Source organism: Strongylocentrotus purpuratus, unplaced genomic scaffold, assembly GCF_000002235.5.
Source record: "Strongylocentrotus purpuratus isolate Spur 01 unplaced genomic scaffold, Spur_5.0 spur5_scaffold_18, whole genome shotgun sequence".
NCBI classification, from domain to species: domain Eukaryota; kingdom Metazoa; phylum Echinodermata; class Echinoidea; order Camarodonta; family Strongylocentrotidae; genus Strongylocentrotus; species Strongylocentrotus purpuratus.
This window is the reverse complement of record NW_022145603.1, coordinates 33,180,071-33,207,544: the sequence shown is the minus strand read 5'-3', so window position 1 is coordinate 33,207,544 and position 27,474 is coordinate 33,180,071. Positions and strand designations below refer to the sequence as shown.

General features: G+C 38.0%; 1 protein-coding gene across 1 annotated transcript in view; it reads left to right on the top strand.

Annotated features, from left to right (window-relative positions):
* Positions 1 to 2,683: 2,683 nt before the first annotated feature.
* LOC589459 overlaps positions 2,684 to 27,474 on the top strand; it is a 68,487-nt gene continuing 43,696 nt past the window's right edge. The window contains exons 1-5 of the mRNA XM_030989726.1: positions 2,684 to 2,786; positions 5,065 to 5,385; positions 5,773 to 5,827; positions 6,837 to 6,974; positions 17,248 to 17,312. Of these exons, the coding sequence (XP_030845586.1) occupies positions 5,338 to 5,385; positions 5,773 to 5,827; positions 6,837 to 6,974; positions 17,248 to 17,312 (306 nt within the window). The 5' untranslated portion in view covers positions 2,684 to 2,786; positions 5,065 to 5,337. The remainder of the gene's footprint in view (positions 2,787 to 5,064; positions 5,386 to 5,772; positions 5,828 to 6,836; positions 6,975 to 17,247; positions 17,313 to 27,474) is intronic.

Here is a 27,474-nt window from a genome sequence, read left to right as displayed (position 1 = left end):
AACTCTACATGAAGAATGTGAGCTAAATTGACTTGGGAAAATGCAATTTTGCAACATATTCTCAAATTACTAGCAAATAGGAATAAAAAGAGTAACACAACTATCTGTTTGAAGTCAAATGGAAATCCTAGAAAAAAGATGCGTAGAGAAGCTTTACTATTTTCTGGTAACAATTAGTAACAAATCCTCCAAAAAAAGGTTGGGATTTGAAACAGGAAGCACATTATTTTCAAGACTGAATTTATTTCTCTCTCAACTCTTAACCAACTTTTATCAGAGTTCACCGCTTTTATAAATCCTTTCCTTTTCTCTTCAAATGGTGTTTTTCACTAAGTCAGCTATATTATAGCAAAATTGCCTCTACCACCTTGAAGCTGTGCACTATTGACCCCCCCCCCCCCCCCCCACCCTCCAACCACCCCATCTATTGCCTTACTGACACGGTACAGATCAGGTATGGGAGACAAAGTGCAGACGGTGAAGGTTTGATTGACTTACCGAATCCTGTTGCCTGTCCTGAGACGCACCCACTGTGGGATGGGGCGATTCTGCTTTTGCTTCTTAGCAAGCTTCTGCTTGATTTTGAATGTCTTGTGGGAAGGCTGTAGAAGGAGACAAACAAAAAACAGAAATCAATTTACAACTACAAGGTTTGCTTCAATGTTAATCTCTCTCCAGCAGTAGATGTCAATAAATATGGGCTTATTTAAACTTAATAAAGTAAATACAAAACCAAGGCCATGAATCAAAAGGAGGGCCTACTAATTTTGTAGTATCTGCATTGTTTCCTATCAGTGAAAAAACAACAACATGGGAGCAGTGAGCCCTTTCGGAAGCTCCAGAAGTGCTCTGGTAAATGGAAAAAGAGCTCCCGCAAACTGAAAAGTATTTTTTACACCAAAGTTGACATCGCAAAATCAGGCATTTTCGCATTCCATATCTCTATTTGCGTTTTAAATGGAACCAACTTGGCATACTCTCAACAGACTCGGGGGTCAGCGCTTTTGACTTGGTTTTGTCAAATAAATTGCATGTTAGCTCATAATATTCCAAATCATCATAAAACATGTGGAAGATACATAAAGCACCATCATTGATCATTCCAGTAATAAATTGCCACCTTTTTGGTTACATTCTTCACAGACTATAAAGTGCTTTGTACGAGTAGAAATAAGGGTCCACAAAAAGCAAAGTTTGTCATGTGCGGGAATGGGCAATGACGTACAGACCACTACAGTCAGTCATACACAAGTAGGGGCGCTGGTACGAGAATGAGGATCGTCTGCATAAACGAGGATATATCCTCGTAGGGTCTATAAGCAGGCAAAATGCGTCCGAAAAAATAAAAATTGTCCACATTTTTTTCAGGGCTTTGCAGGTTTCAGGTTCCCGATCTGCGCGCTGGAGATGCGGAAAACGGAATCCGCAAAGAATGGATTTCGCGTGATAAAATACCCCCAGTTCACCGTCTACTTTTATTGGTTGTCAGTCTTCCCAAGGATTTATTGCTCGTAACGTGAAAGTCTTGGTACAAAGTCAATGTAAAAATAAAATGCATCAAGAAAATCATCGCAGGATTCCATTTTTAACATCGCCAACACGCGAATTGGAAAATCAGAATCATCAGCGCAAATGAGGATGATCCTTATTTTTCGCGAACGTATCTTTTTACGTTTGTGCGGATGTTCCTAATTATTCTCGGAACAGCGCCCACATTACGCGTCATGCGCACATTCATGCCGATGTCATCAAGCCTTTAGACTTTCACATTTCTTTACATCACTCAACGTGCATGCAGGCACAAATGGATGCCATTATATAATTTGTATTGTCACCACGCCTTTCAGAATTCAGACTCTGCCAACACCACTACGAGTACGACTAGAACTAGATCTCCAACAAGTTACAGTACGACTATGATTATGAATGCGGGTCGGGTACGAAGTCCATGTCCGGATTACAAATTGTCTGCACCTGTCTTGCATTTGTCCTCGACTCAACTTATAATTGCTCAAAATTTGTAACTGGTATGTTAAATATTCGAAGACATCGATCACCATTAATGTAACTGATTAACATGAGAATTATCCAAGGGCTCAACTTTTTGAATGCGAGTTTACTCCTCAATACAAAGCTAGTGCCCATCGTTACATCAAAAATGTCAACGTTCGGGACTACACTTGGAAGAAACGACGTCACAGTGGTTGAACATGCAAATCTCTTACAATCTCTAACATCACGCTGATAATATTCTAATCTTATACTTAGTAGAGAACTCATATGATTGAATTACATGTTACATATAATTATTTACATGTTTTTCATTGTGTACATGATAAAATAGTGAGTTTTATACCATGGTCGCGGTTGTTTCTCGACTTCCGATCAAGACCAAAGACGAAGAGATTTTGTTCCGGACGAAAGGGGGCGCTATTTTTTTTAGAGATTAATCCAATTAGCCTATGGGGCTCAGTTTATTACCCTTTTGAAAACTTTGTCTACTTTTACACAAAAATATCACATAAATAGTAACAATTTGAATTTGAATATACTTAAAAGTTTAAAATTATAAGTATCAGTTAATCATAAACTGAATTTGCAAAGGTCTTTTCAGATAAAAGAATCAGCTAACTTTATTTTCCTGTACCCCTACCCCTCTTAGATAAGTAGAATCGTCCATCAAACTCGACTTTGGCCCATTAATTACAGTACAGGAGGCGCTAGTGTTGAACGAATTTTGACTTTGAGAGTGAAATAACAGATAGATGGGATAGCGGAACAAAACCGTAAGTAATTTGTATCAATTATTTGTGAATACTGTAATTTTGTCGATTTCAGCTGTCAGCTAAAATGAACTAAATCAAGATAGTTTTGTCGCTAAAATGTCAGGCACAGCTCAGCTCAAGTTGCACGACACTGCAACTTGCAGTTGATTTGCAAGGCGTCGGAGGTTGCTAGGTTCGCTGACAGATTGTGTTGCCAGAGTTCCGGGGGACCGCTGCTAGCTAGGCCAGGCACGAACCGAGAACGAGGTCTAGCGCCTAGCCCTAGTCCTAGACGGGTCTAGAGTAGAGAGGACAGTTAGTCAGATAACTTTATTAGTATTTTCTTTTCAACAAAAAAGTTAGAACCTCGACGCTGGCACACGTACACGCTGTCTCTGTGACTTTGCCACATTGTGTGTGTGTGTGTGTGTTGCCCGGGTTTTTACAGACAAGTGATTAATCGGATCATTTTTTTTATTTTTTAGAGAATTATTCAATTACGTCTGGCCCTCTGAGGACCGACCTTTAAACTTCACCATCAGAAAGACTTGACTCAGTTCGAACCTGCGTCCTCGCCTGATAGACCCTAAAAATAAGACCACTTGCTAAGTTTAGCCTTAGCCTGGCCTAATGATGTCAATGAGGCATAGCAAGCCAAGAGCCAAGAATAGTGTCGGTGACAAGTCTAGTCTCTATTATTATTGACTTTGTACTAGATCTAGATCTAGATCTAGGTAGTTTGTTCACTTTGTTGATGTGTTTGAATTGGGTGACCAAAGCCAAGGCAAAGAAGACAAAGTTTGTGGAGCTGGAGATTTTGAAAATATAAGAGCATGTGATTTTCGATCTATGGTTTCTCATATTTTACACAAATTTATTCATTTTAATAAGATCTAGATCTACATCTAAACCCTATTATATAACCACATGGATGGCAACGTTTTTTAATACAAATTGGTTCAACTAGATCTTGAAAATTTATCGTCAAAGGATTCCAGAAATATTGCGATATTAAATAAAAATTTGATGTCGGATTGGTGTGTGCACTGCAACTAAAAAAGTCATAAAACAACAAGACCATACTTTGCGCACAGGGGGTTAACAACAGCTGATTGATCAAAAAATGTGATCTATCAAAAACACCATCATGATCATAATTTGCACGGCAAAATATAAAATCAGTTGGTATCACTTTTACTTACAAAAAATACAATTTTGAGGAAATCTGCTCTCAAAAAGAAGATTTCCAGTCTTAGCCTTATCAGGTAGAGCGAGAGGATGTTGAGCACCTTGTTGTAACTTGCCCAGCCCTAGCATCTGTGCAATATTAAGGGTAACCTGAACACAAAACAGTTTGAACAATACTTCGAGTCTGTCCCTGCGCTGTTCTTGGAGTCGGTGCTTTTTCCCCCTCCTGGATGCATCAGCAATAGTGCCAAAACACAGCTGCATATTAATACACTAAAAAAATCCTATATTATTTTATACTCAATCTTCATGCAAAAAACCTGTCAAAATCTACTTCAACGACCTATAGAAAAACATTTATGGAACTTCGGCAGACTCACAGTGCCGACGATCTCTGATCTTAGCAGAGGAAAGATACAAGCATGACAAGTATTGTGTTGTAACATCACAGATATCTCCAATTTTGTTTAACCGCCAGTCGAAACTGGACAGTTTTCGGTTAAATGATTAAAAAAAAAAAATGCCTTTAAAGGCATCGTTTAACAATGTTAAATCTGAGATGCACGCCCCTACGTGTTATTAGTGTCTGTGATATGGTGTAATATTGAAGCCCCCCTAAAAAAATCATGCTTCTAAATGATCAAGAAGTGCCTCAAAAAAGTAAAGGTCTTTGAGTGACCGGTTTTACCATACTCGTTTTCCCCAATAGACTGTAGTGTTGTGAAAACCGTATGTCAAACGCAAAATTTGGATTCGATTTCCAATCATAAATATCTTCATAGTCAGACAGGTGATCGGCTTGTAAAAGTCATCGGGTTCCTGACTGACCTAGAGGATTATAATTATTGCAGCATGAGCTAAATCCAGAATTTTATTTCAGAATCTGAGACAAAGTTACCGGATCCCTTTAAGGGGGCTGTTTAAAAAGAGGGATGATAATGAATAGTGTAAAAATGTCTTTCACCGAGTGTCGGTGTAAAAATACAAGATTAATTAACCCTATACACTGTAATGTTGTGCATTTATTTTATGAAAGTTGTAATTTTATTTTGTATTATGTTGTTGATTAGTATTAAAGGATTTTCATTTTGTTTCTTTCTCCACTACTCAGGTAAATCTTACCATGGAATCCAAACACCCATCTTCAAAATAAGCTCATTTCATCCTTCATAAACCAGTGGTAGTGACACAGTGCAGCACTCCATCTTACCATCTACTCCACCACAGAATTGCATTTATTTTTCAGCTTGGAATGACTGGATCTGAGCTGGGACCATTCTTGGCGTGTCTTCCATGATGTAGAGATTATGATTGGCTGTTACTGAGAGAACTCCTCCATTTATAAAGAGGGGAGAATCAGCAGTAGTGCAGGAAACCAATCATCATGTCGTTTCTACAGGGAACCACTGGCAGGAGTTTTGAATATGATCTCGTAAGTACATGCAATAGATGGTTAAATTTTGATATTTTGAAATATGGCTTTTCTCTGATCAATGAGGGTGCCATAGATAGAAAATGTGATTTAAAAAAAAGGAGAATTGAACTTTTATACAAAAATTGGCCCAAGTAGAAATAGAAACCCAAAACAAAAACATTGGAGAAACATTTAAGTAAAAAAAATGTGAAATAAACCAGACTCAAAATAATGGAAACAAATCTGATTTGATGGAGGTACACTAAAAATGAAATGGACTGACAATTACAATTAGCATGTAATAACATTGCCCATGAGGGGGGTATTACTCAGCAAGTCATCATGCCATGCAATCCATGCATGCTTTCCAACAGCTTTATGAATCGTAAATATTCTTCTTTTCAGAATCCTTATGAGAGTTTTATGAGGAATCATCTCAAGCACTATGGCTATTACACAGGTAAGCTTTCGCACTTAAACATAAACTTGCAGATCAACCTTAGGCAACCTATTGAGTGGTCTGACATTGGAAATAGTTGCTCCTTAATTTTGTTGACGATTTGGGGTTAGGACTTACTTTTAGTTGGGATTTTACCAGATGAGATAAAGGATTTCCTATTGTGTTAGGTCAAGATTTGAAGTAGAGTGTTAAAAATTGTTGCCAGAGTAATTGTCACTGTAGCATGTTTCATAATTCAACCACAAACTCTGCCTATTAGAGGTATGTTGGCCTATTTACTGTATTCTTTTGTCTCTCTGTTTTCATCCTGCTATAATTAAGTTTATTTGTAAATACTTCAAATCTTTTTGTTGCATTGTGTTCGACTATTGTGAGCTTGTTGAGTTTGAATTGCTTGTGACTTGTGTACTATGTCACTGCACATTCACTCTACCATAGGCCACTCTGGGGGACCATTTGAACTATAACAAACAAAATATGAACAAATAAAAATAAAAATGAAGGAACCAAGTCTATGCCTGTTCAGCATCTAAAATTTTCTTTCCTTGAGGTTGTCTCTGATAATGCACCAATGCACACCACCTGATCTATTTCATGTATAGTTTCTATCAGAATACCATTTTCTTAAAGTTTCAGGCAATTATACAGTAGTTGACTGCTAGAACCATGACTTTGTGGTGCAACAATAGACTACCTGGTAGTTCATGTGCAAATGTATGCATGCTTTGACTAGTGCCAGTGGCTTGTTTAACATACACTTTACATGTAGCCACAACTCCATTGCTTTAATAAAGTGATGACATTCTGACAGCATTTTTCAGTTATTATTTGCCTGCAGCTTTAGAAGATAAAAAAAAAGTTCTATTCTGCACAGCTAGAATTGGACTGGGATTGTTATGCTATAATGGTGTTCTAGTTGATAATCCTCCTCCTCCTTTGCTCCTGTACACATCTTTTCAATCTGTGTGAACTAACCACACACACACACACACACATTGCTTGGTGCTAGGTCGGAATGAGAATTACAGGACACCAAACAAAGCTTTGAAGGCGTGGGACCGAGCGAGTGGTTATGAGCTGAGTGATGGGGCGTCAGATACTGATTATGAGAACCAGGCACTCAAAGATGATGACAAAAATGATTTGGGTGAGTCGAGAAAAACACTGTATTCTTTTCATGCACACTAACAGTATCTCTCCCTTAACCAGAGCCCTGTCTTACAAAGAGTTGCGATTGATCCAAATCAATCATAAGTCCTCCAATCAACCGCAAGTTTGCAGTCTCTTATCTCTTATGTACCGGTACATACATGTAGTTGCGATTAATATCAACTCTATGTAAGACGGGGCCCAGAACTATTTGTCTCTCTAACTATTAAAGATGATGACAAAAATTATCTCGGTGAGTCTGAGTCTTGAAAAATACAATTCTTTCCGTGCACACTAACATTTCTTTGTCAACCAAATTATTTGTCTTTCTCACTAAAGATCACCTTAGAAGCATAAAGACCACCCAACGGAGACAAGAAAAGTGGTTTTCATAGGCAGGTGGTTTTTATGTACAGGTTCCTTTAGTATATGTTTCAATAAGAAACCATTTTCTAGGGAAACAAAACATGTGGTCCTTGTAGACAGGTGGTCTTTCTATATGGGTGGTCACTAAAGCAGGTTTGACTGTACTTGTCACTAGTGTTGAAGATATTTGGATTTACAGTGCTGCATCCACGATGTCACTAAGTGCACCCCTATTCGTTTATCTTTTTATCAGCAAAAGTAAATTACTTGACGATCACACTATTATATATCTCTCCATTCTAGAAAAATACATTATTTGTGTCTCTTGTAATGAAAAATATTTATTACTTGTCGCTTACTTTAATATTTCTCCCCTAACCAAAAGTAATTAATCACTCACATTTTGTCTCAAAATAGTTTCTCTCCTCTTGTCAAAAGTGTAGTCTTCCCTGAACCTCCGCTTCCACCACAAAGGAAATAGAATATTAATTAAGGAATGAATAAACAATTAAAGGAATTGATCTCTCAAAAATCAAAATTTGATGTTATTCGTCCCAGTGCCCACTATGGTTTTTCTTTTGATTTGTGTCATTTCTTGTTTCAAGTTGTTTTGGGCATTTGTGTTGTCTGTTATTTGTTTGTTTGTCTCTCTGTTTAATCTTCTCTGATTTGTATTCCCTTGTTCTGTAAATGTTCTGTGTTGTTCATTAATTGCATTTTTCCTTTCTCTGTTTGTGTTTATTTTTTCTCTGCTTTTTTTTTCTTTCTCTCCCTGTTGTTCTACATGTATGTCTGTCATAAAGCATATTTTTTTGTCATTAAAAAAAAAATAGTTTTCATTATGTTTTTTGGGCTAAATTCATATCACTGTTGATAATTCATCATGTACATGTATGTAAATAACGCTTCATAATTCTTTAGTAATGGATTTTATTTAATTTTATCAATGTACTAATCAACTTTTATTATTATCACGCTACTCAGATTAGCATGGTAATGCATATTTACTACAGTAAAATTTAACAGACTACTGTACTTTCAGGAAGTTTTTTTTTGTATTTACCGGTAATTACTAAATTTGATTATTGATGACCCTAATTGATCCTATTTCTGTGGCTCACTTCAAAATGTAATGCATTGCAGCATAAGAGAGTCATTTGAAAATATCTGTGATGGGTTTTTCAACATGGTCTCAACAGGATAAATGATGAGAATAACTACCCCCTCTGATGGTAGCTCACTGCCAGGAGATCTCGAGCTATGCATACCTTTGCATTAACACGCGTCTCTTGAGTTTATTAATTTTCTGCATTGAATGCATGCATCGCGACCACTCACTCTCAAACAATGGGGTTGGGTACAGTTGCTAGGCAACCTACATTTTGATGAAGGTGTTATGACAATTCACACGAGGCTGAACATGTACTCTCTGATTGAAGACACACCCATCTCTCAAAGGGAGAGAGAGAAAAAAAAAATCATGTATAGGAAACATCACCCAATAACTTTAATAATAATAATAATAACACAGCATTTATTATGCGCCATCGATCTAGTAAACTATTCTGAGGCGCAGAGGGATAGAATTAGAATGAGATACATAGAGAAATGAGAAGGGGGGGAGAAAAAATGCATAGATGTACATTCAACATATAATTAACTAAAATAACATGCGAACATATATGACTTTAGATTCGTTTTAAACAGGGCTCAAATTAATTTTTTGTCCACGGGGGCTCTTCCCCCGAAAAAAGAGCCCCCGTGAGCCTTCTCACGGGGGCTCTTTTATTACTGACGGGGGCTCTTTTTTATACAAATATCCATTGAATTGGTACCTATGATACTCCTCAATTATTTGCTATTTCATCATTATCATTCCAATCAGCATTTTCCCTCTTACAAATTTACAAGCTACATAGCTGTTACTGGCCTCAGTGGCCTGTGTATATAATATATACGCATACAACACTGATCTTTATGATGTCTTTAACGTGACATATCTTCTTCTCCCCTTGCAAACGAAAAAGAAAACATGGTCATTAAAAGGGATTAAGCGACAAATAATGATTGTGATTCAAATTGATGCGAATATTTGTTTGAATAAGCACTATTATTCACCCGAATCATTTTTGTAAAAACAACTTTTACAAATCTCAGCCATGCTTACTGAGTTGAGACGTTCCATTCAATTTAAAATACCCATTACATAATACACTTCTCCTAATCTCAAAGTGATCTTACAGCACAGTGGCAGAATTGCATGGCTGAGATTTGTAAAAGTCGTTTTTACAAAGAAGATTCTGGTGAAAAGCATTGCATATTCAAAAAAAAATCCTTGCATCAATTTCAATCATAATGATTATTTGTCGCATGGTCCTTTTATTAAATAACCTTGTTTTCTGTTTTGTTTGCATAGGGAGAAGAAGCTATGTCTCGTTAAGAAATCATAACGATTATCAGAATGTCATTTTGGAATACCTCTATACAAATACCACATTGTCTTTAGCCCATATTAGTATTAGTATGATCCAATATAAAGCTATTATTCTTTATTTAATTCAGTATAATGCTTTTCCTCAAAAATAGTTTTGCTATTTTTTTAGGATTGAGACGCTAAGAAATGGTTTAAATGTACATTACACGAACCCTGAACCATTGCAAAATGATGGTGGTTCTCTCTCTCTCTCTCTTTATTTTAATCATGCATTATCAACTACATATAAAGCAGCAACCAAAAACTTAGGGTAATCTGAGATAGGTGAAAGTAAGAGTTAAAAAGAAAGTCATGCTAAAACGGCGCTTCACTTCCCCCCGCCCCCTGAACAAAATAAAATAGATTAGTAGTCCTCCTCTCCAGAATCCCCCTCCCCCTCCCCCCCCCCCCCCCCCGCTTAAATATCACATTTTCACTTGGTAGCCCAAGGGGGCCGGGGGGGGGGGGGGGGGGGGGAGGGGGTTAAACCCCCTACCCCCCCCCCCCCCCCCCCCCGCCGTAGATCTGCCCATGTTATCATATAATTCCACGCAGGGGCGGCGATCCCGGGGGGGGGGGGGACGGGGTGACACGTCCCCCCCCCCCTCAATTTTTTTAGGGGGGGGGGGTCGTCCGTCCCCCCTGGAAATTTGAAAAAGTGCAAAACAAATTGTATAGCATATACTGAATAATGACTGCAACACACTTTTAGGCTCTGGAAGGCCCAAGAGTGCAGCGTTTAGACTAATAAAATTGCACAAAAAATCTCGCTCGGTCTCTACGCTCCCTCGCATAACATCCTCGTAAAAAAAAAAATCGCATTTCGTCCCCCCCGGTCATTAACAGAAATCGCCGCCCCCGATTCCACGACATTTTGGTCTTCCTCTTCTCCTCAAAAGGGACTTTTAGATTTGCGTGTTACGTCCTTTTGAGGCACTGGCAATCACATGTCCTTTTAAGCACTGGCAGTGCCTTAAAAGGAGGTCACACGTTGCAGTCCACGTTCTCATCGTGCAAATCTAAAAGTCCCTAATATTGATTTACTGGTCGAGGTTCATTATTTGCTGACAACGAAAAACTTCTCCAGGCCATGACCATGTTTCTGCCCTTGCCCGATCGCCTCCAGCTCCAGCAGACATGGCGCGGCAGCGTGCACACGCACCGCTACTAACGGCGCAGTAGGCCTATAACCACTGCTGAATCGGTAATAATAGGCCTACTCATAAAACGAGAAATCTTGCACGCTAATCTTAGTTCCATTTCATTGGTTTAAGGTTTGAAAATTGAAACTCAATATTGTGTTAAAGTTATAACAGAAAAGATTATCTTTATTTTATAATTCCACCGGGGCGATTTTTAATTTTGCAATCGCCCCCGTGAGCAACCTGACGGGGGCGATTTTGTAGCTCACGGGGGCGAATCGCCCACCGCCCCCGTGTATTTTGAGCGCTGGTTTTAAATGTTTCTAGGGATTCGCTGTTCTTTCCTATTAATCTACAAGATTTCCCATTAAAGTGTATGAGATGGGCATAAAGCAAAAATAATGTACAGTTTATCAGCATAACTTGGGCATCACCATTTTCTTGATAACATGACGTACTAAGCGAAGTCGTTTATCAAGTAAATGTATTAACATTTATGGATGCTTCCTTTCCAGGTGTGTGTGGTCATGAAGTATTTCATTCACCTGCTCTTATCCTTCGTACTACAATTGCTAGAAGCAAATTGCATGAATAAGTTGGTGCTCTTCTGTGACGAGGATTTCACATAAATTAAATATATTTGTCAGCTGCTATATTTTAGTATTATCCTTCCAGCTACATGTATGATTTACCCTTATTGAAAATCATTTGTTATTGAATTAAAAAGTCTTACTAAAGCTTGGTATGTGACAACTTTGCCTGGTACGTCACAATTTCAAGAAAATGGCTGCGTTCATGCCATGCTAAAAGGCAATCATGCCAAGAACATCTTCATTTATATTTCTTGTGCACTTTCATAAGGAATATTTTACATCAAAGAGCAGGAAAACATTTCATTTTTCAGAATACCTACACTGATTCTTTGGGGTGAGGTTTCCTTCAAGAATTATACATACAGCTTCAGTATTTCTATCTTTGTTGATAGTTGTACCAAGATGGTTGATTAATTTTCAAGAAGGGGACTTATCACTAAGGAGATATTGGTATTTCATTAAAAAAGATTAATCATTAATATCGACCTAATCTGATGTTATCTTTAATTTGTTTTCTGCCATTTTATCATCCTTGGGGTTTATTAATTGACGCATTTTTAAGCATCCCTTTTTTTTCTTTTTTTTAAAGTGGAAATGGGGATAGACCATTCATTTGTTTCCTGACATACTGTGTGCAGCTGAGTTCCTGCAATTATTTTAAATGGGTCTGTTCCCTTCTCCCCTTGTGTCTTACCGCCTAATATCTCACCTCTCCTGTACTGCTATTCTCTCTCATTCTACCTACCCACTCTCTCCTATTCATAGTATACTCTTTTGAGTTTATTTGTATTGCTCTTTCACTCTCTCTCTCTCTCTCTCTCTCTCTCTCTCCCTCCCTCTCTCTCTCCCCCCTCTCTCTCTCTCCCCCTCTCTCTCTCTATCTCTCTCTCTCCCTCTCTCTCTCTCTCCCCCTCTCTCTCTCTCTCTCTCTCTCTCTATCTCTATCTTTCTTTATTTGTCTTTCTTTTACATCAACCTCTCATTCCCACTTTACTTGTCAGGATTTCTTAATACCAGAACATTATCTGGTTTAGAAGGTTTGGTCTTACTTGCACTTTGTACTAAATTGCACATTACAACATTCAACGTGTCCAACCGACCCCCTCCCCCTAAAAAGAAATAAAATAAACTAGAAATTTAATTCGTCATGGGGACGAATTAGGTGGTCTGTCTTCAATTCCTATGTTCATGCTCATCTTTAATTCAATATTTACTATAATGAAAAAGGGAGAAGTTATATAGACATGTAAAGAATGATGATCATGATGATGATCATGATGATGATGATCTTGATAGTAATGGTGATGACGATGATGATGATCATGGTGATGTTGATGATCGTCATCAACAGACCATGATGACATCTGAGTAAAAAATGAGGGGACGTTTAGATAGCGTATAGTCTCAGCTACAACATACTAAAAAATCAACAAAAATCAAGCTGAAATAACGGCGATATTGCTCGCAAAAGACATGAATGTAGAATCCAGATTTGAGAAAAAGTCATCTCTCATAAGGATTACACACAAAAAGTAATGGATCAAGTGATAATAGGGTAATAATTAAGTAAATATGGTTGTTTATTACATTATTTGCGATTCTATGTGTTTTAATATTCAAAGGAGATGGTATAGTGAAAGGTCAAAAAGAAAAAAAAGTGAAGAAAAAAAATTGTTGGAGACGCCCGGACTCGAACCAGGGACCTCGAGGTCGGAAGTCAAGTGCGTTACCGATATACCAAAACATTTCCCATAGAGATTACACGTAACCGGAAAATGGAATTATCAAATCCCACTTTGCAAGTGAGATATGAGCATGATCCCGACATCTGATCGAAAAATAAAGGGCACGCTCGTGATAGCTTATTGTCTCAGCTACAACATACTCAAAGCTCAGCGAAAACAAAGCTAAAACGACGGAGATATTGCTCGCAAAAGACAGGATGTAGAATCCAGTTTTGAGAAAAAGTCATGTCCCATAGAGAATACACGCAAAATGTGAAAAAATGACATGCCACCATTAATCGCAAAAATACGCCATGATACCTTAGTCAAAATGAAATATTGTGACGACTGCATTTGTAGAGAATTGTCTCAGCTAGATAATATCAACATTTGGAAGAAAATCGATGAATATTTACAGAGATACAGTCAATTTTCCAGAAATATACTGACGTCATAATATGCAAATTGAAATTTTGAGTTGGGAGGCCATTATGATGATGTCATGAGTTGATTGAGGGTCAAATGAGACATGAAATCATATTTCCAATTCAAACTCTATCAAAATATGGAAAAAAAATTGGGTTCACCTTGCATCCTAAAGCGCTACAATGGATTGTTTTTGCCCATGTATACTATGTATTACAAGAGCTCGCACGCACAGAAATTATCTTAAACGGACGCTCATTCCGTTATTAATGGTCAAAAAAAGGTCAACAAGGTATCAAAATGCTTGGAAAAATGTGCCAAATATGATGAAACAAAAAATTTGCCGATTTTATGTTGCGAAATAACATTACGCGCGAAAACGCGCGCGCATGCACGTGTGCGAGTTTTTTTGCGAAATGCTTAAAATGGCCTCAAACGTATGCAAAAAAAATTTGAGACGATTTTGAACATTTTTATTTTTTGCGCGCGCGCTGACGTGCGGACGTACGCATGCGCGCGCGTTTTCTGACCTGAAATTGACCAGACGGAAATTGACCTTAATCATGATAAATATGAATAGGAAATGCTTTTCCGTAATGAAGATATGATCTTGAGTAAAAAGTACCAAAAAAAACACAAAATGGCGCCTGGATGACGTCATGAAGACTTGGTGACCTTGAAAATGTTACTGTCACGTCTTATGACAATGTCCTATGACTGTGCCAAATTTGAAAGAAATTGACTAAACAGATCTTGAGTTATCCACTACACAAAAAAGTGCGGAAAATAAAAATAAATAATAATAAATAAATAAATAAATAAATAAAGAAAGAAAATTCTGACGAAAACAATAGGTGATCTGTCGATAACGACAGACCACCTAATAATAAATAATAATGATGTTTATGCCTTAGTTTCAAACCATTTTTATAATAGATACCACTCTCCTGCCCTTTGACTTTGCAGTTTACCAACAATTAACCATAGAGGCTGGATGCTGATATTGTACTTGTATTAATCACCATCAATGTACCTAAACAATGGCGGCTGTGGTTTCTTTGTGCCGTTAACCTAATTTCAGAGTCTCTTTTGATTGTGTTGGTTAGCAAGGGCAGCTGATAGATTTCTGAGAGCCTTTGAGGTAGGAGGCAATCAATACTGGACTGCTCTGAGATGGAGTCCGCAAGGATGCTAATCAATATTACAAGGTGGTTGTTTTGAAGGGAGAGTGTATTGTGTTGGTCTCCTCTCATCCTGGTAGATAAATTGTAGCTTGTGTTTCTTCAGACACTTGTAATATGAGAAGAACACAGGTTAAGTGCGAATGAACACGTTTGAGCTCTGATTCAAGGCAAACATGAAACAGAGATTGGAACACTACATACAGTATGTGTGCATACTCTCTCTAACTAGGTCTAATGGACATTAACATATTTATATTATCCTTTGTCACAGTGTTGTTGCATCTTTGACTTGTACTTGTACCTGTACATTGGGTCGTAAAATGTATTCTCCATTCAAATGCAATGTGTTGCAGATCAATATTGGTTTGCATTGAACACGTTGGAGAGAGTAATAAAAGTGGAGAGAGAAAGAGGAAAGAGAAAGATGGACAAATTAATCAATATAACAGCTGTCAAGAGGTGTCTGAAAACACATCTTTTCTAATCTCTAATTTGTTGTGATATTCCTCTCTGTTTGGAATTAATGTGAGCCTTGTATGATAATGTTCTCTCTCTTTGTTTGTATATCTGTTTATGCGCTTTGTATCTAATGAAACAGGCACTCGATCTCTAAATATAATATTATCACATTATAACACAAAAAACAGGGTTGTCGGAGATGAGAGAGAGAGAGAGAGAGAGAGAGAGAGAGAGAGGGCGGGGGGGGGGGTGGTAGAAATAAAGAAAAGAGATTGAGGAAGACAAGAAGTGAAAGTTTGAAAAAGAAGGGAAAATCAGAAGAAAAGTATAATGATTATTAATGATTTACCTAAATTAATGAATGGCAGGTGGTTTAATACAGAAAGCAGTATACATGTGAATTAAAGCACAATGAAGAGGAAATGAGGGAGACAGCCAAGAAAACAAGAAGGAGAGAGAGAGAGAGAGAGAGAGAGAGAGAAAGAGAGAGAAAGAGAGGTAGAGAGAGAAAAGGGATAGAAAATTTAACGAGAAAGGATAATTGTTCTACTACGCATCTTAATGGCTTGATTCAAAAGAATAATTTATTTGTTATCAATCAGTCAACATATGCCTGCCTTGACATTTAGCATATAATGAGCTATCACTCATGCTTGCATGCGCATATATATTAACGAGGGCAGAGTGAGAGATAATTGCATGTACAGTGTAGAGCCAATTTATTAGTGCATAATAGAGTGAAACCTCGTCAACCAATTAAAAACAAACATCCTCATAAAGTATGGGGATGAGAGCACTCTCCCCAAGGACATAAACTCCAATCCTCCACTGGCTTCTCAATTAATAAGATGGGCATCTCTAGTTGCCCATAGCAACGAGTCTATCATCCATTTAATGTCATCCCATCGTTGATGGCAGCTAGCGCGTTAGAATGTGCATTGTGATGTTATAATATGGCCGGCTAATACTGACCCGGCTTTTCATTAGCGCTTGCTTGCTCTCTGAATGAGGAATGAATGAAGCACCTGCTCTTTGTAGCTGAAGAAGGTTTCTTGCCCGAGCCGTTGAAGCCGTCCTCTGTTGATGCTGTAGATGCCTGTAGGAGAACACTCTTAATGTGTGGTCATGTACGTCAGGACTGCATCGCATAAGGTGTTAGGAAGCGCTTCTCTTTCGTAAGGCAGGAATCTTATAGCTCACTGTGTCTTGCATGGAATATTAATCATTTTAATACGCTGTGATGATGATGATGATGGTGATCATTTTAAAAGGGATTTTATCACCAAATGTGATGGGATTTGAAAAACTACAAGAGTGAGTAAAAGACTTGATGCATCTATATCATTGAATTTGACATTGAAATCAGTTCAGGTATTTTTTTTTAACTGTGAAAGTGGTATTTAACATACTACCATGTTTGTGTATGTTTTTTTTTTTTTTTTTTTTTTTTCACTGGTTGGCTTTGTACATGTGCTTTTATTTTTTGTTATTATTGTATATATATCAATTCTTTTATCGAATACATAGATTTCATTTCCTTTCAAAGCGATATATATGTATTGTACTGTGATATCTCTTACACAGTTTAAAGAGGATGAAGATAATGTAGTAAAAAAATTATTCACAACTTGATCCGACTTAAAATTGAGTTATGAAAGAAATTGCAAAGTTGTTTTTTATTTTTTTTCCTAGCTAAAGTACTGTAGATATCTAGTGAATGTAATTTGTGAGAGATATCAGTACACATATTAAAGAAAGAAAAATTCATTTTAGATACACGTAATGAATTGAAACCGTTAGACAATCACATGGAGACCACAGAGAAAACATAAATTAAGATGATGTTAGAGTTTGTAACATGTATTTCTAATGTTTTGGACCTTTTTTGTTGTTGTTCATTTCAGATAACGCAGCAGAGAAACAGAAGCGTACAACTCAACTCATTTTCAACTACAGTGCAGGAAAGATGGTAAGAATTCTTCCACATGCTTTCACACAAGTAGACATCCCCTTTGCCTACAGTATAACATTTATACATCATTATTCAATTCATGTTTTATCAAGTGGTATGATTCTGATCAACTGTCTATGCTATTTTTCATCTCAATTGATATTTATAGTTTTGTTGATGAGTATTTGCCCACACTTTGATGACTGTCTCTAGTGGATGGGATGAAAATACATGCATATGGGTCTCTATTAATTTCTTTCCAATGATCGTATTTGTTGTGGTATTATGTCAAGTTTCCCTAGCTTGAAAAATCTTGGTAGAGGCAAGGTTACAGCTTTAAATCCTGTTAATCTTTAATTATTTATTATTTTTATGCCTCCGCCACCGAAGGTGGTGCCGGAGGCATCATGTTTTCGGGTTGTCCGTCCGTACGTCCGTACGTCCGTACGTCCGAGTTTGCGATGGTATGCTTGTGTGTTTAGTTTTACGTATGAGATATCCTTGTGTGTCACTTTAGACTTGTGTGTCTAGCCACACAAGAAAACTATCATATTCAGTGTCTAAGATGTCTGACATGTCATTTCTAATCAACTAAGATTTAGTCACACAAGAAAAAAATTTCCCCCAAAAAGGCCCAAAATAAATGTCCAAATTTTAGAGAGGGGTTGTGTCCAAGTAGCCAAACGGAATAGTGCCATCTACAGTTGACATCCAGGTAGCTAGGTACTATGCGCATCTACAGTACTTGTGTGTGTGTGTGTGTGTATGACTTGTTAGTGTGTAGTATTTGTAAGCAAAGTAGTAGGCAGTGTATGGCTCTGTGTATGTGTGTGTCATGGGTGGATGGTTTTGTGTGTGCAGTGTATATAATACATGTAATGTTTTTTTATGCCACACAAGCCTTAATTTTCTTGAATTGGACAGGGGTAGACAATAATGTCGTTCTGCCACACTAGCCTTAATTTTCATGACTTGGACAGAGGTATATAATACATGTAATGTCTTTCTGCCACACAAGCCCTAATTTTCTTGACTTGGACAGGGGAAGATAATAATGTCTTTCTGACACACAATCCTTAATTTTCTTGACTTGAATTGGGTAGATAATAATGTCTTTCTGCCACACAAGCCTCTATTTTCTTGACTTGGACAGGGGTAGACAATAATGTCTTTCTGCCACACAAGCCTTAATTTTCATGACTTGGACTGGGGTAGATAATAATGTGTTTTAGCCACACAAGCCCTAATTTTCTTGACTTGGACAGGGGAAGATAACAATGTCTTTCTGACACACAAGCCTTAATTTTCTTGACTTGGACTGGAGTAGATAATAATGTCTTTCTGCCACACAAGCCTTAATTTTCATGACTTAGACAGAGGTATATAATACATGTAATGTCTTTCTGCCACACAAGCCCATTATTTTCTTGACTTGGACTGGGGTAGATAATAATGCCTTTCTGCCACACAAGCCCTAATTTTCTTGACTTGGACAGTGGTACAGGTATATAATACATGTAATGTTTTTATGCCACACAAGCCTTAATTTTCTTGACTTGGACTGGGGTAGACAATAATGTTTTTCTGCCACACAAGCCTTAATTTTCTTGACTTGGACTGAGGTAGATGACAATATCTTTCTGACACACAAGCCTTAATTTTCATGACTTGGACAGAGGTAGACAATAATGTCTTTCTGCCACACAAGCCTTAATTTTCTTGACTTGGACTGGGGTAGATAATAATGTCTTTCTGCCACACAAGCCTTAATTTTCTTGACTTGGACTGGGGTAGATAATAATGTCTTTCTGCCACACAAGCCTTAATTTTCTTGACTTGGACTGGGGTAGATAATAATGTCTTTCTGCCACACAAGCCTTAATTTTCTTGACTTGGACTGGGGTAGATGACAATATCTTTCTGACTCACAAGCCTCAATTTTAATGACTTGGACAGAGGTATATAATACATGTAATGTTTTTTTATGCCACACAAGCCCTAATTTTCTGGACTTGGACAGGGGTAGACAATAATGTCTTTTTTGCCACACAAGCCTTAATTTTCTTGACTTGGACAGGGGTAGATAATAATGTCTTTCTGTCACACAAGCCTTAATTTTATTGACTTGGACTGGGGTAGATGACAATATCTTTCTAGCAACACAAGCCTTAATTTTCTTGACTTGGAGGCTGTTCACACCGGCAGAGATAGCGCGCGCTAGACCGCGCTATCTCTGCGGTTTGGAAGGTACAACGTCGTTTTGGTCTGCCCAACAGCGAGCCACGGCGAGCCAAAACGGCGTGCCACTGGAGCACCTCTTGGGGGTGGTCCACGAGAGAGAGCGCGGTCTAGCGCGCGCTAGAAAAAAGGGGGTGCTATGATAGACCGCGCTATCTCTTTGCGGTGTGAACAGCCTCTTGGACTGGGGTAGACAATAATGTCTTTCTGCCACACAAGCCCTAATTTTCTTGATTTGGACAGTGGTACAGGTATATAATACATGTAATGTTTTTATGCCACACAAGCCTTAATTTTCTTGACTTGGACTGGGGTAGACAATAATGTCTTTCTGCCACACAAGCCTTAATTTTCTTGACTTGGACTGGGGTAGATAATAATGTCTTTCTGCCACACAAGCCTTAAATTTCATGACTTGGACAGGGGTAGACAATAATGTCTTTCTGCCACACAAGCCTTAATTTTGTTGACTTGGACTGGGGAAGATGACAATATCTTTCTGACACACAAGCCTTAATTTTCATGACTTGGACAGAGGTAGACAATAATGTCTTTCTGCCACACAAGCCTTAATTTTCTTGACTTGGACTGGGGTGAATGACAATATCTTTCTGACACACAAGCCTTAATTTTCATGACTTGGACAGAGGTATATAATACATGTAATGTTTTTTTATGCCACACAAGCGCTAATTTTCTGGACTTGGACAGGGGTAGACAATAATGTCTTTCTGCCACACAAGCCTTAATTTTCTTGACTTGGACAGGGGTAGATAATAATGTCTTTCTGCCACACAAGCCTTAATTTTCTTGACTTGGACTGGGGCAGATGACAATATCTTTCTAGCAACACAAGCCTTAATTTTTTTGACTTGGACTGGAGTAGATAATAATGTCTTACTGCCACACAAGCCTTAATTTTCATGACTTGGACAGAGGTATATAATACATGTAATGTCTTCCTGCCACACAAGCCCATTATTTTCTTGACTTGGACTGGGGTAGATAATAATGCCTTTCTGCCACACAAGCCCTAATTTTCTTGAATTGGACAGTGGTACAGGTATATAATACATGTAATGTTTTTATGCCACACAAGCCTTAATTTTCTGGACTTGGACTGGGGTAGACAATAATGTTTTTCTGCCACACAAGCCTTAATTATCTTGACTTGGACTGGGGTAGATGACAATATCTTTCTGACACACAAGCCTTAATTTTCTTGACTTGGACAGAGGTATATAATACATGTAATGTTTTTTTATGCCACACAAGCCCTAATTTTCTTGACTTGGACAGGGGTAGACAATAATGTCTTTCTGCCACACAAGCCTTAATTTTCTTGACTTGGACAGGGGTAGATAATAATGTCTTTCTGCCACACAAGCCTTAATTTTCTTGACTTGGACTGGGGTAGATAATAATGTCTTTCTGCCACACAAGCCTTAAATTTCATGACTTGGACAGGGGTAGACAATAATGTCTTTCTGCCACACAAGCCTTAATTTTCTTGACTTGGACTGGGGTAGATGACAATATCTTTCTGACACACAAGCCTTAATTTTCATGACTTGGACAGAGGTAGACAATAATGTCTTTCTGCCACACAAGCCTTAATTTTCTTGACTTGGACTGGGGTGAATGACAATATCTTTCTGACACACAAGCCTTAATTTTCATGACTTGGACAGAGGTATATAATACATGTAATGTTTTTTTATGCCACACAAGCGCTAATTTTCTGGACTTGGACAGGGGTAGACAATAATGTCTTTCTGCCACACAAGCCTTAATTTTCTTGACTTGGACAGGGGTAGATAATAATGTCTTTCTGCCACACAAGCCTTAATTTTCTTGACTTGGACTGGGGTAGATGACAATATCTTTCTAGCAACACAAGCCTTAATTTTTTTGACTTGGACTGGAGTAGGTAATAATGTCTTACTGCCACACAAGCCTTAATTTTCATGACTTGGACAGAGGTATATAATACATGTAATGTCTTCCTGCCACACAAGCCCATTATTTTCTTGACTTGGACTGGGGTAGATAATAATGCCTTTCTGCCACACAAGCCTTAATTTTCTGGACTTGGACTGGGGTAGACAATAATGTTTTTCTGCCACACAAGCCTTAATTTTCTTGACTTGGACTGGGGTAGATGACAATATCTTTCTGACACACAAGCCTTAATTTTCTTGACTGGGACAGAGGTATATAATACATGTAATGTTTTTTTTATGCCACACAAGCCCTAATTTTCTTGACTTGGACAGGGGTAGACAATAATGTCTTTCTGCCACACAAGCCTTAATTTTCTTGACTTGGACAGGGGTAGATAATAATGTCTTTCTGTCACACAAGCCTTAATTTTCTTGACTTGGACTGGGGTAGATAATATCTTTCTGACACACAAGCCTTAATTTTCATGACTTGGACAGAGGTATATAATACATGTAATGTTTTTTTATGCCACACAAGCGCTAATTTTCTGGACTTGGACAGGGGTAGACAATAATGTCTTTCTGCCACACAAGCCTTAATTTTCTTGACTTGGACAGGGGTAGATAATAATGTCTTTCTGCCACACAAGCCTTAATTTTCTTGACTTGGACTGGGGTAGATGACAATATCTTTCTAGCAACACAAGCCTTAATTTTTTTGACTTGGACTGGAGTAGATAATAATGTCTTACTGCCACACAAGCCTTAATTTTCATGACTTGGACAGAGGTATATAATACATGTAATGTCTTCCTGCCACACAAGCCCATTATTTTCTTGACTTGGACTGGGGTAGATAATAATGCCTTTCTGCCACACAAGCCCTAATTTTCTTGAATTGGACAGTGGTACAGGTATATAATACATGTAATGTTTTTATGCCACACACCCTTAATTTTCTGGACTTGGACTGGGGTAGACAATAATGTTTTTCTGCCACACAAGCCTTAATTTTCTTGACTTGGACTGGGGTAGATGACAATATCTTTCTGACACACAAGCCTTAATTTTCTTGACTGGGACAGAGGTATATAATACATGTAATGTTTTTTTTATGCCACACAAGCCCTAATTTTCTTGACTTGGACAGGGGTAGACAATAATGTCTTTCTGCCACACAAGCCTTAATTTTCTTGACTTGGACAGGGGTAGATAATAATGTCTTTCTGTCACACAAGCCTTAATTTTCTTGAATTGGACAGTGGTACAGGTATATAATACATGTAATGTTTTTATGCCACACAAGCCTTAATTTTCTGGACTTGGACTGGGGTAGACAATAATGTTTTTCTGCCACACAAGCCTTAATTATCTTGACTTGGACTGGGGTAGATGACAATATCTTTCTGACACACAAGCCTTAATTTTCTTGACTTGGACAGAGGTATATAATACATGTAATGTTTTTTTTATGCCACACAAGCCCTAATTTTCTTGACTTGGACAGGGGTAGACAATAATGTCTTTCTGCCACACAAGCCTTAATTTTCTTGACTTGGACAGGGGTAGATAATAATATCTTTCTGACACACAAGCCTTAATTTTCTTGACTGGGACAGAGGTATATAATACATGTAATGTTTTTTTTATGCCACACAAGCCCTAATTTTCTTGACTTGGACAGGGGTAGACAATAATGTCTTTCTGCCACACAAGCCTTAATTTTCTTGACTTGGACAGGGGTAGATAATAATGTCTTTCTGTCACACAAGCCTTAATTTTCTTGACTTGGACTGGGGTAGATAACAATATCTTTCTGACACACAAGCCTTAATTTTCATGACTTGGACAGAGGTATATAATACATGTAATGTTTTTTTATGCCACACAAGCGCTAATTTTCTGGACTTGGACAGGGGTAGACAATAATGTCTTTCTGCCACACAAGCCTTAATTTTCTTGACTTGGACAGGGGTAGATAATAATGTCTTTCTGCCACACAAGCCTTAATTTTCTTGACTTGGACTGGGGTAGATGACAATATCTTTCTAGCAACACAAGCCTTAATTTTTTTGACTTGGACTGGAGTAGATAATAATGTCTTACTGCCACACAAGCCTTAATTTTCATGACTTGGACAGAGGTATATAATACATGTAATGTCTTCCTGCCACACAAGCCCATTATTTTCTTGACTTGGACTGGGGTAGATAATAATGCCTTTCTGCCACACAAGCCCTAATTTTCTTGAATTGGACAGTGGTACAGGTATATAATACATGTAATGTTTTTATGCCACACACCCTTAATTTTCTGGACTTGGACTGGGGTAGACAATAATGTTTTTCTGCCACACAAGCCTTAATTTTCTTGACTTGGACTGGGGTAGATGACAATATCTTTCTGACACACAAGCCTTAATTTTCTTGACTTGGACAGAGGTATATAATACATGTAATGTTTTTTTTATGCCACACAAGCCCTAATTTTCTTGACTTGGACAGGGGTAGACAATAATGTCTTTCTGCCACACAAGCCTTAATTTTCTTGACTTGGACAGGGGTAGATAATAATGTCTTTCTGCCACACAAGCCTTAATTTTCTTGACTTGGACTGGGGTAGATGACAATATCTTTCTAGCAACACAAGCCTTAATTTTTTTGACTTGGACTGGAGTAGATAATAATGTCTTACTGCCACACAAGCCTTAATTTTCATGACTTGGACAGAGGTATATAATACATGTAATGTCTTCCTGCCACACAAGCCCATTATTTTCTTGACTTGGACTGGGGTAGATAATAATGCCTTTCTGCCACACAAGCCCTAATTTTCTTGAATTGGACAGTGGTACAGGTATATAATACATGTAATGTTTTTATGCCACACAAGCCTTAATTTTCTGGACTTGGACTGGGGTAGACAATAATGTTTTTCTGCCACACAAGCCTTAATTTTCTTGACTTGGACTGGGGTAGATGACAATATCTTTCTGACACACAAGCCTTAATTTTCTTGACTTGGACAGAGGTATATAATACATGTAATGTTTTTTTTATGCCACACAAGCCCTAATTTTCTTGACTTGGACAGGGGTAGACAATAATGTCTTTCTGCCACACAAGCCTTAATTTTCTTGACTTGGACAGGGGTAGATAATAATGTCTTTCTGTCACACAAGCCTTAATTTTCTTGACTTGGACTGGGGTAGATAACAATATCTTTCTAGCAACACAAGCCTTAATTTTCTTGACTTGGACTGGGGTAGACAATAATGTCTTTCTGTCACACAAGCCCTAATTTTCTTGACTTGGACAGTGGTACAGGTATATAATACATGTAATGTTTTTATGCCACACAAGCCTTAATTTTCTTGACTTGGACAGGGGTAGACAATAATGTCTTTCTGCCACACAAGCCTTAATTTTCATGACTTGGACAGGGGTAGATAATAATGTCTTTCTGCCACACAAGCCTTAATTTACATGACTTGGACAGGGTTAGACAATAATGTCTTTCTGCCACACAAGCCTTAATTTTCTTGACTTGGACAGGGGTAGACAATAATGTCTTTCTGCCACACAAGCCCTAATTTTCTTGACTTGGACAGGGGTAGACAATAATGTCTTTCTGCCACACAAGCCCTAATTTTGTTGACTTGGACAGGGGAAGATAATAATGTCTTTCTGCCACACAAGCCCTAATTTTGTTGACTTGGACTGGGGTAGATGACAATATCTTTCTGCCACACGAGCCCTAATTTTCTTGACTTGGACAGAAGTTTATAATACATGTAATGTTTTTTTATGCCACACAAGCCTTAATTTTCTTGACTTGGACAGGGGTAGATAATAATGTCTTTCTGCCACACAAGCCTTAATTTTCTTGACTTGGACAGGGGTAGACAATAATGTCTTTCTGCCACACAAGCCCTTATTTTCTTGACTTGGACAGGGGTAGACAATAATGTCTTTCTGCCACACAAGCCCTAATTTTGTTGACTTGGACAGGGGAAGATAATAATGTCTTTCTGCCACACAAGCCCTAATTTTGTTGACTTGGACTGGGGTAGATGACAATATCTTTCTGCCACACGAGCCCTAATTTTCTTGACTTGGACAGAAGTTTATAATACATGTAATGTTTTTTTATGCCACACAAGCCTTAATTTTCTTGACTTGGACAGGGGTAGATAATAATGTCTTTCTGCCACCCAAGCCTTAATTTTCTTGACTTGGACAGGGGTAGATAATAATGTCTTTCTGCCACACAAGCCTTAATTTTCTTGACTTGGACAGGGGTAGATAATAATGTCTTTCTGCCACACAAGCCTTAATTTTCATGACTTGGACAGAGGTATATAATACATGTAATGTTTTTTTTATGCCACATAAGCCTTAATTTTCTTGACTTGGACAGGGATAGATAATAATGTCTTTTTGGCACACAAGCCTTAATTGTCTTGACTGGGACAATTAGGGTAGATGATGATTATGATGTATTTTTTTTGCACATAAAGTTTACTTTTTGTGACTTTGACAGGTATAGATGGTTTGGTATCATCCTGCTACACAAGCCTTAAAGGTAATACAAAGTTTTGGTATGGGGTCGTGAATTTGGTTCAAATGAACATATTGGAAGCATATGCGATCCTACAATATTCACTGATCGTTGTCGCGGTCGAAATCGACTCTAAAGTTATGAAATTATAAATACTAAACACTTTATGTTGTATAGCTCCCTCTCAAGGTCAAGATATTAATTAAGCTATAAAACAATGTTTCTTGACTAAAATCTACCGATAAGCTATTCCCGTTCGGAAATTATATACCACAACTACATATGGTCGCATCTACCATTGTACGGCCGTAGGAGCTATTTGAAATTTATTAAAATTTACCGGGAGCACCGGTAAATCTTAATATTAAATTTTTCTTGAAAGCAGAAGTGTTTTAAGGGTTAAAATTACTAGTGCTTTTAATACATCCACATCCACAGGGGCATCCAAATATATCAAAATTGTAAAGATTCACTATCCACCCATTTTTCAAAATTTCCCAAAACTTCATGACTTTGACAGGCATGGATTATTATACAAATAATGAATGGTTATGAGTTCAATAGTACAAATATTTTCATGAGTTGAATAGAATTAATGTTAATCTTTCAACGAATGAAAATATTCGCACTATTAAACGAATGAAAAACATTCATTATTTGTTTTATACTGTACAACATCAAAGAAGATCTAATAGAACGTTAATCAACAAATTATGCTTTACTCCTTATATTAAAGATAAATTAAAGTTGGAGTCAAGTGAGCCTTCTCGATTACATTCAGATTGCCTTCGTGTCAGATACACGCGCATACACGGGATACGCGCAGGGCAGAGAGGTACGCAGTCTGCATATAACCAAAAATGCACGGCGCATATAACCAAAAATGCACGCCAACAAGGTTTGGATTGAAAGGCCCTTGCCTCCCCCTCCCCTCAGCAAAAAAGAGAAAGGGAAAGAAAATAAAGAGGAAGAAGAAAAAACAAGGGGGAAAAGATACGTTTTTGCGCCCCTCTCACCCCCACCCCCCTCCAAAACGAGAACAAGCGCCAGATACGCCACTGGACACCACAGGCATACTCAGTGGCGGATCCAGGGGGCCGAAATGGCCGCGGCCCCCCCCCCCCTATTGGCGGCGCAAAAAAAAGGGAAAAAAGAGGAAAAAAAGAAGAGAGAAAAAAAAGGAGAAGCATAAGAAAGGAGAAGAAAAAGAAAATAGAAGAAAAGAGACAAGAAAGAAGAGAAAAGAAACACAGAGAGAGGGGAAAAGAAAAGCCCCCCCCCCCCTTTCTCCCTCCCACTCCGGGGTCGGAAGGACAGAACTCGTGTTCCCAAAATCTCCGGTAAAGGAGTACTTTTCACCCAACAAAGTCCGACCCGTAATACACAAAAATCCGGCCCGTACTGACTTTACACACCGGAGATAGAGGGGTGCTTTCAAA